The following is a 14,975-nucleotide window of genomic DNA, read 5'->3' as shown; positions in this document are numbered from 1 at the left end:
TGTCACCACAACACTGCAGTTCTGGATTTCTCAGTTGTTGTTATTATTATTATTTGGGTAGCAATCACTTCTCTATGGAAAAAGATGGAGGGGGCAGCTTCAAAATGACACAGAAAGTCCCTTAAAAAATAACAGGGCAGCCTTTTGATATTGTTTGAATCTAGAGGAAAAACCAGTTTGACATGTGCCCGGTGTATAAGATGATTGGGCGTATAAGTTTGACGTATATTCCAGTTTGACGTATATTCCGGTGTATAAGATGATTGGGCGTATAAGACGACCTCCAACTTTTCCAGTTAAAATCTAGAGTTTGGGATATACTTGCCGTATAAGAAATACGACCTGGCGTATAAGACGACTTTTGGGAAGATTTTCCTGGTTTAAAAAGTAGTCTTATAGGCAGGAATATACAGTAAACATGGCTTCAAAATGGCCCAGGAAATCTCTTCTGTATTTTCTGGAGAAGAGATTTCCTTGGCCATTCGGAAGCCATGTTTGTGTCTTCTCTGGTTTGTGTGACTCTACGCTTCTCTACAGGGTTCATAAAACACACCTCTGACATCACTCACTGGTGAAACACACTGAAAGGTATCTGAAGAAGTGTGCATGCACATAAAAGCTCATACCAATGACAAACTTACGTTGGTCTCTAAGGTGCTGCTGGAAGGAATTTTTTTATTTTGTTTCGACTACATCAGACCAACACGGCTACCTACCTGTAACTGAAAGGCATGAGTAAGCTCATAACTAACAAAGCAATTGCTTCAAATGGTGCCTGCACATTTTGCTTCATAACTTTCATTCCACACGTGCTAGGGGCACATTTATTATATTTTTTAAAATGAAAGCTCACAGTTTGGCTCCCCTGCTGGATCTGGACCTGTAACCCCTCTTCCTCACCCCTAGGTGGCCCTGATTATTGCGGCATCCTACAGGGACACACTCTGAATTCTACTTGCTACCTATTGAGGAACAAGATAACCTTGTCAGCATTTTAGGGCTTCTCAATATGGAGTGTTAACAACTGTAGCTGGATTTTGCACAAATTGCCCTGCTAATTGTTATGGAATACCAAACTTTTGGAGTTACATTTAAGACGTGGGCAAACATCTCTCCCTCACTCCCCTGCTCCCCCACCCTGCCCTCATTACATGCTTTTAGTAATTTGCTCAATGACTGAAAAACTCCAAGCTACAGCAAAGCTGGCATTTTATGGCCTGCAGAGCTATAAATCATTTTAAAAATCATGATGATATTACTCAAACCAGATGTGAAAACATATGTTTGCCATGCTTGTGTAAATTGCTGACTTGTCATACTTAATAAATGTTGATAATTTTGAGTTAACTACATACCACCTTAATAATAACTTTGAAAACCTTCACAGGAATAAATACTATTTTTTTTCTCGGTAAAGACAAACAGTCAGGGTATGAAAAATGAGGCTCACATTTCATACAAATATTACGGAAGGAAATACTGTATACAAAACACAAGTAACAGAAGTATATAGGTAAGCTACAAGGCACAGCCCAGGTATGACTGCAGAATTTGCACTCCTGAACTGGCATTCCCTATTTAATATTCATCTGCTTGGTATAATTTTGTTGGAGTGTGAATCAATATTTGTATAATTTTGCCATATAACTTGCAATAATCTGTAGCCACAGGCTCACTCCAAAATTGCGTGTTCTAGGAAAAAAAAACTGTATTCAGAAATGCAACTGTCGGCCAACATGCTGAGTCACAGTAAGCACTCAAAATCTTTAGTCATATTCATATTTAATCTATTTTTTGCATACCATATTCTACATGAATTTATTTATGTAGACATGTTCACTCTGCTTTTCCATTCATATGGTCCTTTGAAGCAACAACAACAAAAATCAGAAAGCTCAGACATTGCAACACACACACACACATATACTCATCAATGAATGCAGCAACCAGCAAAACTGGGGAAAAGAAGCAGCAGCAAAACCAGGACCTAACTCTGATAAGATGACCATCTGTTAGGCAGAAGACTCAGGTGACAAATGCTGGGGCACATTCCCAAGAGCCACGTTACAAGGGAACAGTCATAGCTCAGAGGTAGAACATCTGCTTGACATGCAGAAGGTGCCATGTCTGAAGGCAAGACAAGAAGGAACCAGATGGGTATTTCAATACAGGGTTTGATATATGAGCCTTATGGAGCTCAAGACCCTAATATCTCAAGGTTCCCCCTGCACTACACTTGGTCTTGGTCCTCCAGAACTATTCAGGAACAGATATCCCTATCCAAGGGCATAAACATCTATCTTTGTGTTGAAATTGTGTATTATGTCCGTCAACCGGCGTAAATGCTCTCTTCCCAATGAATAAAACCTGGCTCTATTGAACTTCATGCCTATACTTGTGGGTTGCTTTTCTGTCTGTCCCTTTCTCTGGTTTGTTTATTTCCATGAAACTCGAGGTCTGGATCAGCTGTTTTACCTCTACATGAAAGAATCTCACCAATATCCCTAACAACTGATTGAACCACGTAAGCAGAACTTGCAGCCTATGAACCAGACTGTTTGTTTGTTTGTTTGTTCTCCACGGTTAGTACCCGGGGGGGGGGTGTCTTTGCAACAAATGCGATCTAATTGCAATCTAAAATCAAATGAAAACTACACACTTAGCTACTGTGATCATTTTACAACAGACAGAAAGAGTGCAGTGAATCTAGTCTGTGATCCTTTGTGAAGAACGAAGATCCTTTGTGAAGAATGAAACATGAGAGGACATTACCTTTTTCCTTCAGGAGTTTCTTTGGGTTGGGTCCAGGATCTTGATCCACGGGTTCACCCTCTCTATTATTTGGCAGCATGCCTAAAAGAAAGGGCACGACAGAGTGAAGAAGGAGAAGGAGAAAGAGTGAGGGACACTGACCTGCATATTTGCCAAAATTATAAACAATATCCTCAGTGTACAACAGTTAAGAGCTGTGGTTAAACCACTGAGCCTAGGGCTTGCTGATCAGAAGGTCGGCGGTTCGAATCCCTGTGATGGGGTGAGCTCCCGTTGCTTGGTCCCAGCTCCTGCCAACCTAGCAGTTCGAAAGCATGTCAAAATGCAAGTAGATAAATAGGAACCGCTACAGCGGGAAGGTAAACGGCGTTTCCATGTGCTGCTCTGATTTGCCAGAAGCGGCTTTGTCATGCTGGCCACATGACCTGGAAGCTATACGCCGGCTCCCTCGGCCAATAATGCGAGATGAGCGCGCAACCCCAGAGTCGGTCACGACTGGACCTAATGGTCAGGGGTCCCTTTACCTTTACCTTTTTACTATATTCTTGGGGGGCCCTCAATCTTCTTGAGATTGCTATTCAGGAACTGGAAATGTATTGTGCCACACACCTGCCACAAAGGATCAGGTTTTATGAAGCCCAAGAGCTTCAACATAGCTGGCCAATTCATACAAAGTCAGATGGGAAATGACCTTCAGAGCCCATCCTTTTAGTTATTCGGTGTCCTTTTTCCACTGGTGGCCCTTGACTGGGTCAAATTACATCCCAGCCAGAGAAATCAGAATAGTTAACTTTATGACCACTGCAAAGAATTCACAGATGTCCTTAAGGCTTAACCCCACTATGATTGCAGTGTGGAATTGTGTGAAGTGAAGCAAGCCTTACTGGGATGGATACCTACTCTTCCTACTACAGATGCTTTCACATAAATATTTATTTGTCTCCCTTATCACCATTGATGGTATTCTACTAATCTGCCTGAGGTATATTCAAATGTCAATCCATTTATGCGCTCTGAAATACGAAGCAATACTATTTCCTATTGTAAGAGAGGTCACATCTCTAAGTGAATTTGCAAAATACTTTTTCCCACCTATGTCAGTGATAGGTAACTTGTGGCCTTCTAGATGTTGCTGGACTTCAGATCCCATCAGCCCTAGCCAATGGCCAAGGGTGATGGGAGTTGTAGTCTGACATCCAGAGGACCAAAGGTTCTCCATCCCTGCTCTGTGATCAATACTGGTAACTAGAGTCTAGTAATAGATGCCTGGAAAATTGCTATGGAACATGAAAATGCATACTAGTTAGATCGTTCAAATATAAATCACCACCATTTCTAGGAATTATCTTTCACTTTTTTTTAAAAAAAAAGCCCAGTTCCCATATTTTGTACCATGTTGGACACATACACAAGTTCAAAAAAATTCATATGCATCATTTGCTCATGCACCTTGTATGATAGATTCTGAAGTGGTTGTGTAAAAAGGCACCTAGTGTTAGGAGCCCACATTATCCCCTCCATATAAAAGCCTAACACATTAAAGGTAGACTGGGGCTATGTTTTCTGCCAACAGCTGTACTCCAACACCCCTGTGCCCTGCTACAATGGCATCTACATGTTCAGTGAATATTTGAAGGGAGTAGCCAGCTATACTCCCATTGGCCCCCTTCTCCACATCACTGGGACTCCCAATTACATATAGGAGAACAGGGGGCTCTGTCTTCTGTGAGAAGGGAAGAGCCAGATAAGCACACTTGCCATGGGCAAGACCATATGGCTTAGCTCCATGCCACACACACACACACACACACACACACACACACAGGTTTTTTTTAGCAGGAACTCACCAGAACTGAGTTCCGGCACCTTTCCAGTGGGCACCATTGCCATTATAAGACAATGAGGGAGGTGTTCATGGTGCGTTTTTGCACCTATTTTTCTAGAAAAATAGCACTGCGCACCCTCCATCCATTAGCCATACACATGAGAAATGGGAGTCTAGGGGTATGGACAAAATGAATGGATTTTTTGGAGGGAGCGAATTACCAATTCTTGCAGACAGGGGGAAATAAGCCTGCAAGCCTGCAAGCACAATACAGTACAAAGAAAACCATGAAGAAAGTGAAAAAACTGCAGATGAGTTGAGACATGAATGATTTCCTCTGAAATGTTCAGATTAACTAATTAAGAAGAGTGATTCATTGAAATCATTTCGGAAGAAAAATGCTTTTAATAGACCAGAGGATTTAAGGAATTGGTAATTATCTGTAATTCCTCTCACTTAATAGACAGATATAGACAGCTAGATGGTTAACCACCCAAACTGATGGATGACAGTTCAAAGACAATAATCTGTGCTACTGAGATTTTTTTTTAAAAAAAAATGTAGCACCTGTAAAATCACATGGATGAGGTAACTATATGATATTTGGCTTATCTTCTCCATTGATTAAAAATTACATTTGTCATACTTAACAGAACTATTAAAATTCTATCCTAAAATAATAATAATAATATTATTATTATTATTATTATTATTATTATTATTATTATTATTATTATCAACATACTTTACATGACTCTGATGAATGTTTGTTGTCAGAGAGCAAACATTTTAAAACAAATATGGCGATTTTCAGGTTGCAATCAGATTGCAGACTGAGACTATAGGAATGTAGGTAGCCTGCCCTACACAGAGTCAGACCATTGGTCTATCCAGCTCAGTATTCTTTACTTGGACTTGCAGGAACTCTCCTAAACTAATATACATAATCTGCTTCCTAAATTTTTCAGGGTGAAACCAACCAGAGCATATTCTGTGAGGAAGAACTAATTATAACGGTTACCTAATTAAATTGGATTTAAGCTTGTATCATATTCCTCTGTCCACTTAAAATTGGGGCACCTTCTTTGTGTGCAATCATCCTAGGGAATAAATCCAACATTGAACTTCTCTGAAAACAATTCTAGGCTTGTGCTCGTAAGTGGCTAATCTAACTGATTACCAGTAAATGTTATTGCCACCCACAGTCATTATTTCTTGTTTGCATCCTTTGGATATATGCTCACTTCCTACAATTACAGTGGTATATTGGCTTGCATACTCAACCTGTTTTGGGGTGCCGTTCGCACCCAGAAAACTACGCAGCCTGAGCGGCGCTTCCACGCATGTGCGAAGCGCTGATAAGAGTGCTTCTGCGCATGCGGCGGAACCTGGAAGTAAACAGTTCCGGGTCTGCACGGTTCTTATCGAAAGTACGCAACCCGCAGCGTACTCAACCCGAGGTATGAATGTAGCTTTCTTTCCACCTGTCTCTTGTGAGAGATCTTTGACAAAGGACACTTCCAGACATCAGTGGCATCAGAACAGTCACCATGAATAGGGTACCAACCAATTCTATCTGATGTGTTGTCAAGCTGCGATGGAGAACTTGAAATGCTGCTGCTCTGGTGTGAAGAGGCATGACTCCCGGGCCGCTGACTCTCTTCCATGGATGGGGCTGGTGAAGGGCTGTCATGAATTCTCTCCTTTAGAAAGAAGAAGCACATTAAAATAAAGTATTTGGAGTACATCGCTGCTGCCCCAATTCAGACTCATGGCTAGGCCACCCCCCCAAAAAAAACCCTATCAGAACACACACAAATATCTGCCAAGACAGTACTATCCTAGGTGCCTCAGCAGAAGAGGCAGACAAGGGTAGTCAAGAGGGAGAGCAGGAATGAATACTGGCATGGCTCTGTTGCAGTGCCTTTGAATACAAGGGGGACTCAAGACCGCTGGGAATAGCAGGTAGGGAGAGTGCTGTAGGTGGCTGTTCATAAGGCAGCCAGGCATCAACCAGCCCCAGAGTGCTCTGGTGAGAGAAAGTCAAAGGTGGAAAAGAGCCCAGAGAGATTGGGGTGTGTGTGCTTTAACTCCACTCCTTAATACCTGGGGCACAAGCTAAGGCAGTAGCTGTGTGAGATGACCATGTCATAGTAAGCAATTAAAGCAATCAAATAGTATTTGGTGTTACTTTAGAATACACTTTCAAGATCAGTTACCCAAAGGACAGTATATTTTACCCCCAATGCATTTTTATGCTGTACACCAGGGGTGGGGTAGCCTGTGACTCTCCAGATCTTGCTGAACTACAACTCCCAACAGCCCCAAACAGCATGGTCAATGGCCAGGAATAGTGGGAGTTGTAGTTCAGGAACATCTGGGGAGCCAAAGGCTAGCCACTCCTGCTGCACAACTTTGCTGAACTGCTTTGTGTTCTGTTCTGTGGATTGGGTCCACCTACATCTGCTAGGCTATACCTCAAGGTTTGCCAAAGTGTGAGAGGCTCTGTCCTTAGATCCATCAAAGACCTCTTTCTCACCACCTGTTGCAGCTCTGATCTCTCTCCGTGCCGATGCCAGACCCTGCCCAGTGATTTTTTTTATTTTAGGCTTCGGCTTCCCTAGTCAGTAAGGTACCATACTATATGGAATACAGTTCTCTGTTTCAAGTGCTGATTGATCCAGGTCCAATTTAAAGATAAAAAGAAGGGAGATCAGGAGTCCTGAAGCTGCCTTATTAGTAGTTAGCAGCTGGACAGCAGACTAAGCAGGCACACTGGTCACCTGGTCACAGTTTCAACCCACTATTTAAATTACAGTAATTATTTCCAATTTTGCATCTATACCTACAAATTAACACATGCAAATTTTATGTAAATCTATCCTCTTTGTGTCCTCTGTTGGTGATGCATGTCCTCTAGGGAGGGGAGGGCCACTACTCAGTGGTAGAGCATCTGCTCTGCATGCATAATGCCCCTGGTGTCTTCAGGTAGGGCTGGGGGAAACCCCCCTCTGAGATCTTGGAAGCTGCTGTTGGTCGGTGTACACAACACTGAGCTAGATGGTCTAATGATGGGACTAAGTATAAGGAAGCTTCCTCTGTTTTGGCAATGTGTTAAGTTGCCACACTGCTAATCAGGCCTCATATTTCAAGCTCTGCTTCCAGCAGGCTGTGCAGGGGGCTCTAGAACAGAGTTTCCTAATTGTAATACTGTATGTAGCATTTGCCTATTCCAAACACACTGCGCTGAAAATGTTGCCTGAAATTCGTTTTTTTAATAGGATAGTTATTGGACATTCAATGCCAAGTGAACCTCAAAATCATGTAACAGATGCCTATCTATTATACAGTGGTTAATCCTCAACGGACATGCTTTTTAACTCATTATCTCTTATTTAATGAACATACAATAACTAATAAAACTTAAAAGAGAAGCATTTAATTGCTGTACTATTTGTCTACTAATTAAAAATATTTGTTAACCTTAAACAGATCATAATCTATTCAAGGCCTTTTGTGCCTCTGTATCTTGAGGGCATTTTTGATTTAAATCAGTTTGAAACAAACATTGGGTGTTTTTTCCTTCTCTCTTCCCAGGGGACCTGTAGGATATTATTTCAGAGATTATAACTGTATTGGTAAGAAAAGGAGGAGAACAATAGGCACTACTATTTTGGGTAGTGAAAATGGCCTCTGGATTAAATTACCTAAATTGAGAAAGGACCTGAGAGAGAAACAAGGAAGCATTGGTTCTGTTTTTGAATTGTTCCCATCTATTGCATACATTTGAAGAGTTCCCCCCCCCTTAGTCTCCAATCCCTGCCTTACTCTCCCCAAATAACCCCTTTGATTCAAAACCTCCAGATGTTGTTGGACTCCAACTCCCATCAACCTCAGCCAGCATGGCCAATGGTCAGGAAAGATGGGAGTTGTAGTCTCTGGCCTAATGGAACAATGATAGAACAGCTTAACTTGCAAATAATGAACCCTTTTGGAAAGAGAAAGCAAATTTGCATCATTGCTAACTAAACAGGTGGGCACATGCTTGATGTGAGGAGGATTTCCATTTCCCAGGTAGGCAGTAGTGGAGCTCCCTAGAGGTTTGGATTCTTGACAAACTACATTTAGATGACACTTGGTGATAAATGAAGACCCAGCAATGAGAACCAGGATGTGGATTGAGACGTTCTCTATAATGGAAGGCAGTTGTGATTCTCTTTTTACCCCTTAATATATGCGAGCAGTTTCTTCTTTGCACGTAAACAGATCCATTTTTCAGCCCCGTAATCAGTATGCATCTATTAAGCTACTTAACAGCAATGAGCTGTGGTTCATTAGGTAGCTACTGTTGTGTCTCCGTCTAGTTAAAATTTCACAGCAAGTTAATCTATTTTATTACAAATGAGAACACAAGCGATAATGTCCCCGCCATTTTCCAAACACAGGGTTAACAGTATTTGTAACAAATCAATGAGGACATTTCAATAGAAAAATTGCAAAGCTCAAGGCCTGAAATCTTTTTTTTTTTTACACCTTGATGGCTTCATTCTGTCGTTTCTGAATTTTACAGCCCCGTGTCACTCTTCATGTATTTCAGTTTTGTTCTCCTGAAAATAGCTGTTGTTCCGCTAGCCCAATACATTAAAGGCTTCCTTCTGAATAGTGAATTACTACTCACTCAGAGAGAAGAAAATATCAGAAAAGCGCAAGGGGAACCTGTGGTGCTTGGACTCCAGCTCTTGTCAGGTCCAGCCAAGCATGGCCAATGGTCAGGAGTGGTGGGAGTTTCAGGGGAACCAGAGTGCCACAGATTCCCCATTTCTGTATTAGAAGACTGCTACAACAAAACTTAAGCCTGCTGTCAATAGGATTGCACTCTACTTGAAGGAACGGGGTTGCAGTCTGCAGGTGCTCCTGGATTGCCAGGTGGCACACGTGGCCAGCGGCGCATTTGCACAGCTTTGGCTGGAGTACCAGCTGCACCCTTTCCTAGATAAAGTACATGGAACTACCTTGAAGAGTGTTTGGAAACTTCAACTAGTGCAAAACACAGTGGCAAGAGTACTACGGTATCTGGCCACTTTTGGGGGGGGGAGCATATTACTTTATCTTTGTCTAATCTGTGCTGGCTTCCAGTTCAATTGTGGGGACAATTCAAAGTGCTGGTCATCATTATTATTAAAATTTGTATACTGCTCTATACCTGTAGATCTCAGGGTGGTTAACAGCATAAGATCACTATCTATCTATCTATCTATCTATCTATCTATCTATCATCTATCTATCTATCATCTATCTATCTATCATCTAATCGATCATCTATCATCTGTCTGTCCATTCATTCATCCATCCATCCATACTAAAAATCAAAACAAAGACAACCAATAACCATCTCCCCTTTGACAACACATTTAAAAAGGCATTAGGTGTCAATCAGCCAAACACCTAGTTAAGAGGCACCTTTTAGCCTGGCACCTAAAGGTGCAAAACGAAGGCACCAGTCAAACCCTCTCCTCAGCTGTTACCTGCAGAATTTCTTAGGGTGGCATGAGTCTTAAGAGGGCCGCTTTTCCAGTCTTAACACCTGAGAAGGTCTGTAGGGAAGGAGGTGGTATTTGAATCTTACTTCAGCACTGGCAAAGGGACAGCGTCCTTCACTGCACAGAAGGGCATCAGGATGGCGTATGAATGAAAGACAACTCAACTGTGCACCAACATTTTGCCACGACGCCACGCCACCAGCACCTGCCACCTGATGCTCCTGTAGCCGGGTGGCAGAGCCTTGCCTTCTATGCCATTTCTCTTTACCAAGGCTTTCCAAGTTTTGTCTGAGAGTCATGTATATTGCTGGTTATTGTGGATATGTGAAATTATTGCATTTCTTATTGGTTTTATATTATTTTATTATGCACAGTTTTTTCTTACTTTTGGTACATTGCTTTGCATTTTTAAAAAGTTGAACAGTTTATATACATTGAAGTAAAATAATTAATAAATAGCTTCGTTGAGAAATTACCAGTTCTCTCTGTTCCTTTCTCATTCCATACAAACTGAAACTGCTGCCAGTTTAAAATAGGCAAACACATATGGGCTTAATAATAATAATAATAATAATAATAATAATAATAATAATATCAATTACCAATAAGTGTCCTATTTCCCTTTGCATCCCCCTTCTAACACATGTACAGAAATGCAGGACATTTTTCTCATACCCCACTCCCCTGAAAATGAACTGCAGAACTTCAACAGACCATCCAGTCATTAAAAAGCATTTAACATTACCTTTGGTCCTACTTTAGTGCTGTTAGTGTGCTGCCAAAGCTTTCTGTAGCTATTATTGGGCAAGTGGTGGTTGTGTGTGTGTGTGCGTGCGTGCACACACACACATGTGATTTAACTGTAGGAGTTTGCATGAGAACATTGATGTTTTATATGCATTTTTATGTTTTTGTTTTAAATGTAAGTCACCCTTGAATTTGTTAAGGGACTGTCTGAAATGCACTGGTTAACTGTTCCCAATAGATGTCAACATACATGCTAACCATACCCTAAAGGGATTCATACTGTACAATACATGTGGAAGTATTGACATTAGTGCTCCCATTTCCATGGATGGAACCCTATGCATATGCAAATGGAGAAGATCATGCATCAACCATAGGGGAGTGGCAGCTATCAGTAGTGTGTTAGTCCATGCATTTTGCATAGCCCCTTTATAAGTTCAGTACCAATGGCTACCACATGACAGAATATGGCTTTTGCCAGGGCCCAAGCTACCCATTCACAGTGACCAAGTCAGCTAAGCTCACAAGAACACATACATAACACACAGATACACACACATGCAGAGCATATCTATTCTTGACATAATCAACTTGACCTTACTACTTCCAGCAGTGATATTTCATAGTATTGATCTTCATTTGTGTGCCAAGTGTTTAGAGGAGCTGTGATGCTAAGGCTTGCTTGTTTATTTTTATTTCTAGTGCAGCTATAATTACTCATCCAAATGTTAATCTATTAATGAGTTCCTAAAGGACTTAATGGCATTTCTCTGCTGACAAGTGGGTTTTGCAGCTCTGTCTGAATACTGGAAATTTTATTCATACATTTGTCTCGATATTTCTTTTTAATTTATGCCTTTCCTCTTGTGATCTTCTAGGCAGGGCAATATGGGAGTTAACTCACTAATGAAACTGGAGGCAGCATAACAACATCACCCTGCTTCAGGACCAAATGTTACCATGTTTGGAGCGACTAGTCATCACATTCCCACTCCCCACAAATATTCAGAAATGGGGGTGCTCTGAACTGTTTTGCCCATGTTATCCTTGTAAACACACATGAGAGAATCATCCAAATGTTCCATACAATCCTACCACCAGGAAGTGGCAACCATGCCACAGGTAAAGTATAAATCAGGTTTAAATTGGATGGATGTGTTTCAATTCAGAACCTCATGTGAGCTACAACCTGCATATTTAGCTTCAGGAATGTAGACTTTCCCATTCTTTTCAACACAGGGGGCAATCCCAATGAATGAAACTCTTACGGTGGAGTTGGGGGATCTCCCTGTACACAGCAAAGCTTCTCATCCACAGCATCTCCCTGGAGCAACGACCTGAACTTCACACTTCCCTCCAGAGGAAGTAACTTTGGTATCAATAAAATGAATAGTCCTGTGTAGGTATTATGCCGGGGGGGGGGGAGAACTATCAACCTGAAGGCATTAACTCCACAAGCTCATCTCAGCCACCATGTCCCAGCATGCACCAGTTCCACCCTCTCTGTTCCCAACCTTCTCAACACTGAACTTACATAGAACACTCAGCATGGTTAGGAACTTTGATAATCAAGGGTGTCTAACTGCATGAATACTTCAACTCATGTCCAAGTGAATGCAATCAGAAGCCCCTTTCAGACTTTCCCCACACAACACAAGGAGATTAGGACCACACAACACAAGAAGATCCACTTACTAGTGGATAGGATGTTTGGGGCAGGGCCAGCATGCCCCCCCTGCCCCCTCCAAGAAGCATTTCCTGTTCAGGCCCGAACTGGACTTTTGTTTCACTATAATCTGAAAGATTAACTCCACCTTCAGCATGCATTAGCTTTTAATACCAGATGTTCACTTACTAATTTCACTGCATTGTGACCATTTCTCATCAACTCATTAATTGCCAGCTGCTCAGCCAAAGGAAAAACAACAACCCAAACAAACCCATAGATAATCAGAGGATATTGGTAAATAGCCAACCAAGAACACACCACTTTGGCAATTCTCTGTCAGTCGAAGAATAGTAACAGACACTTCCTTTGTGCTATTATAACATTTCCTGGACTTGTTATCAGTATTGCTACTCCAGATAAGTGGGGAGGGGGAAAAATAAATTAATGACCCAACAAAGATCTTTGTTAAAATGTAACAAATGTAAAATGTAAGAGGACATTTAGTGCAGGAATGAGGAACTTCTGGCCCTCCAGATGTTGTTGCACCACAACTCTCATCAGCTGTGGTCAGCATTTAAAATGGTTGGGAATACTGAGAGTCACAGTCCAGCAACAGCTGGAGAGCCACAGTTTCCCCACTCCTCATTTGGAGGAACAGTCAAACGACATTATATGTCAGTCAACAACATATGTGATAAAATCCCATCAAACAGACAGATGGGCTCAGCAGGGGTGGCATGGATGAGAAAAGTGGAAACTTGAGTTTAATGCCATCTTCCTTCTGCACACCCTGCTGCAATTTCCTTTTGGCATCTGGTTGGTCACTATGGAACATATGAAGCTGGAGCTTTGCTCAGGTCCAGCAGGGCACTTAGTATGTTCTATATAATATAATAATAATAATAATAATAATAATAATAATAATAATAATAATAATAATAATATTTTATTTGTACCCCGCAACAAATACTAAAATACATTAAAATATCACAGATTAAAAACTTCCCTAAACAGGGCTGTCTTTAGGTGTTTTCTAAATGTCAGGTAGTTGTTTATCTCCTTGACCTCCGATGGGAGGGCATTCCACAGGGCAGGCGCCACTACCGAGAAGGCCCTCTACCTGGTTCCCTGTAGCTTTGCTTCTCGCAGTGAGGGAATTGCCAGAAGGCCCTCGGCGCTGGATCTCAGTGTCCAGGCTGAGCAATGGGGGTGGAGACGCTCCTTCAGGTATATAGGACCTGGTATATAGGACCATATAGGATATAGGTATAGGATATAGGTATATAGGATCATATAGTTAAGGAACAACAGGGGAGGTGAATGCATACTGAGGCTGTTAGCTGAGACTCAACTGCAACTCCAGACATGTTGCAACACCTCCACCCTGCCATGTCCACCCCATCCCCAAGCTCTGCACAGAGATTCAAGAGGCCAGAAAAGCCACATACACCCCACCCGTATAGCATTGCTTTAGAAGTCCCATTTGCCTCTGGCTGCGAGAAACACAAGAAGAAGGAGAAAGAAGAAGTCAGCTGTACCTGTCCCTCAAATCTACATGGCTAAACTTGGGAGGGGTGCAGCAAGCCCTTCTAGTCATGTTAAATGCACTGCCCATCCTTCTTTTTGCCTAGCCATTATTTTCCATCACACGGTTCACTTTCTTCAAACTAATTAGGCTTTTCTCTCTCTCGAGCTCCCAGCAATCTCCTTCCTACTATGAAAACATTCCTTATTTGATGCTGTGTCTGACTGATTAAATGATGTTTCCAGGCTTTAATGACGTTAATGCTATTTCCAGCCCACATTAGGGCTATATTTGTTATTAACAACAAACGCTGGCGGCTGAGCCAACATTAAAAGGACCTGAAGCACAGCAAAAGGCTAATAAGCGATTGGTCTGACAATATTCCCAGGTTAGCTTTTACAGAAAAGCATGTGGATTTGCAACTCAAAATAGCTCTCCCAACATTAAAGACAAACACAGCACATTGGTTATTATTTACCAGAAGCTACCACTGAGCTTTGAAAGAACTTTTATCTGGCACTTATGGGTCTCAAACCTGCATCCCCAAGGAAGAAGCATCGATTCCTCCTGCTATACCATCAATTGCACAGCAAACTGAATTGCAGTTGTTTCAGAACTGGGAGATCTGCAGTGTTCTTACCATTAGGCATGTGTATCAGTAAAACTACTACTACTACTAATATATTGATGCATTTGAAGTGCCATATTATCAAAGTGCCTCCTACGCCAGTGTTTGTTTTTTTAAATGAATCAAATGATTTTCAAGATTCCAAGGGATCTCGGGAGGTCAACCTCCCACTCAGTGCAGGATCTATAATGCAGAATGCAACAATGGGAACAGTCTGCACCATACAATTAAAGCACATCCAACACGCATTTACAGAACCTGGCTACCCC

The 14,975-nt window shown here is 41.7% G+C and overlaps 1 protein-coding gene across 5 annotated transcripts in view; it reads right to left on the bottom strand.

The window, feature by feature from the left end:
• DACH2 (dachshund family transcription factor 2) overlaps positions 1-14,975 on the bottom strand; it is a 302,374-nt gene that overhangs the window by 50,398 nt on the left and 237,001 nt on the right. For all 5 annotated transcript variants that reach the window (XM_035113841.2, XM_060270328.1, XM_035113842.2 and 2 more), the window contains 2 exons: positions 6,165-6,300; positions 2,773-2,853 (listed from right to left, as the gene is read on the bottom strand). In XM_035113841.2, coding sequence (XP_034969732.1) covers positions 2,773-2,853; positions 6,165-6,300 — 217 coding nt within the window. The remainder of the gene's footprint in view (positions 1-2,772; positions 2,854-6,164; positions 6,301-14,975) is intronic.

Source organism: Zootoca vivipara, chromosome Z (genome assembly GCF_963506605.1).
Source record: "Zootoca vivipara chromosome Z, rZooViv1.1, whole genome shotgun sequence".
Taxonomy (NCBI): domain Eukaryota; kingdom Metazoa; phylum Chordata; class Lepidosauria; order Squamata; family Lacertidae; genus Zootoca; species Zootoca vivipara.
The sequence above is the reverse complement of the archived record's forward strand: the minus strand, read 5'-3'. Positions and strand labels throughout refer to the sequence as shown.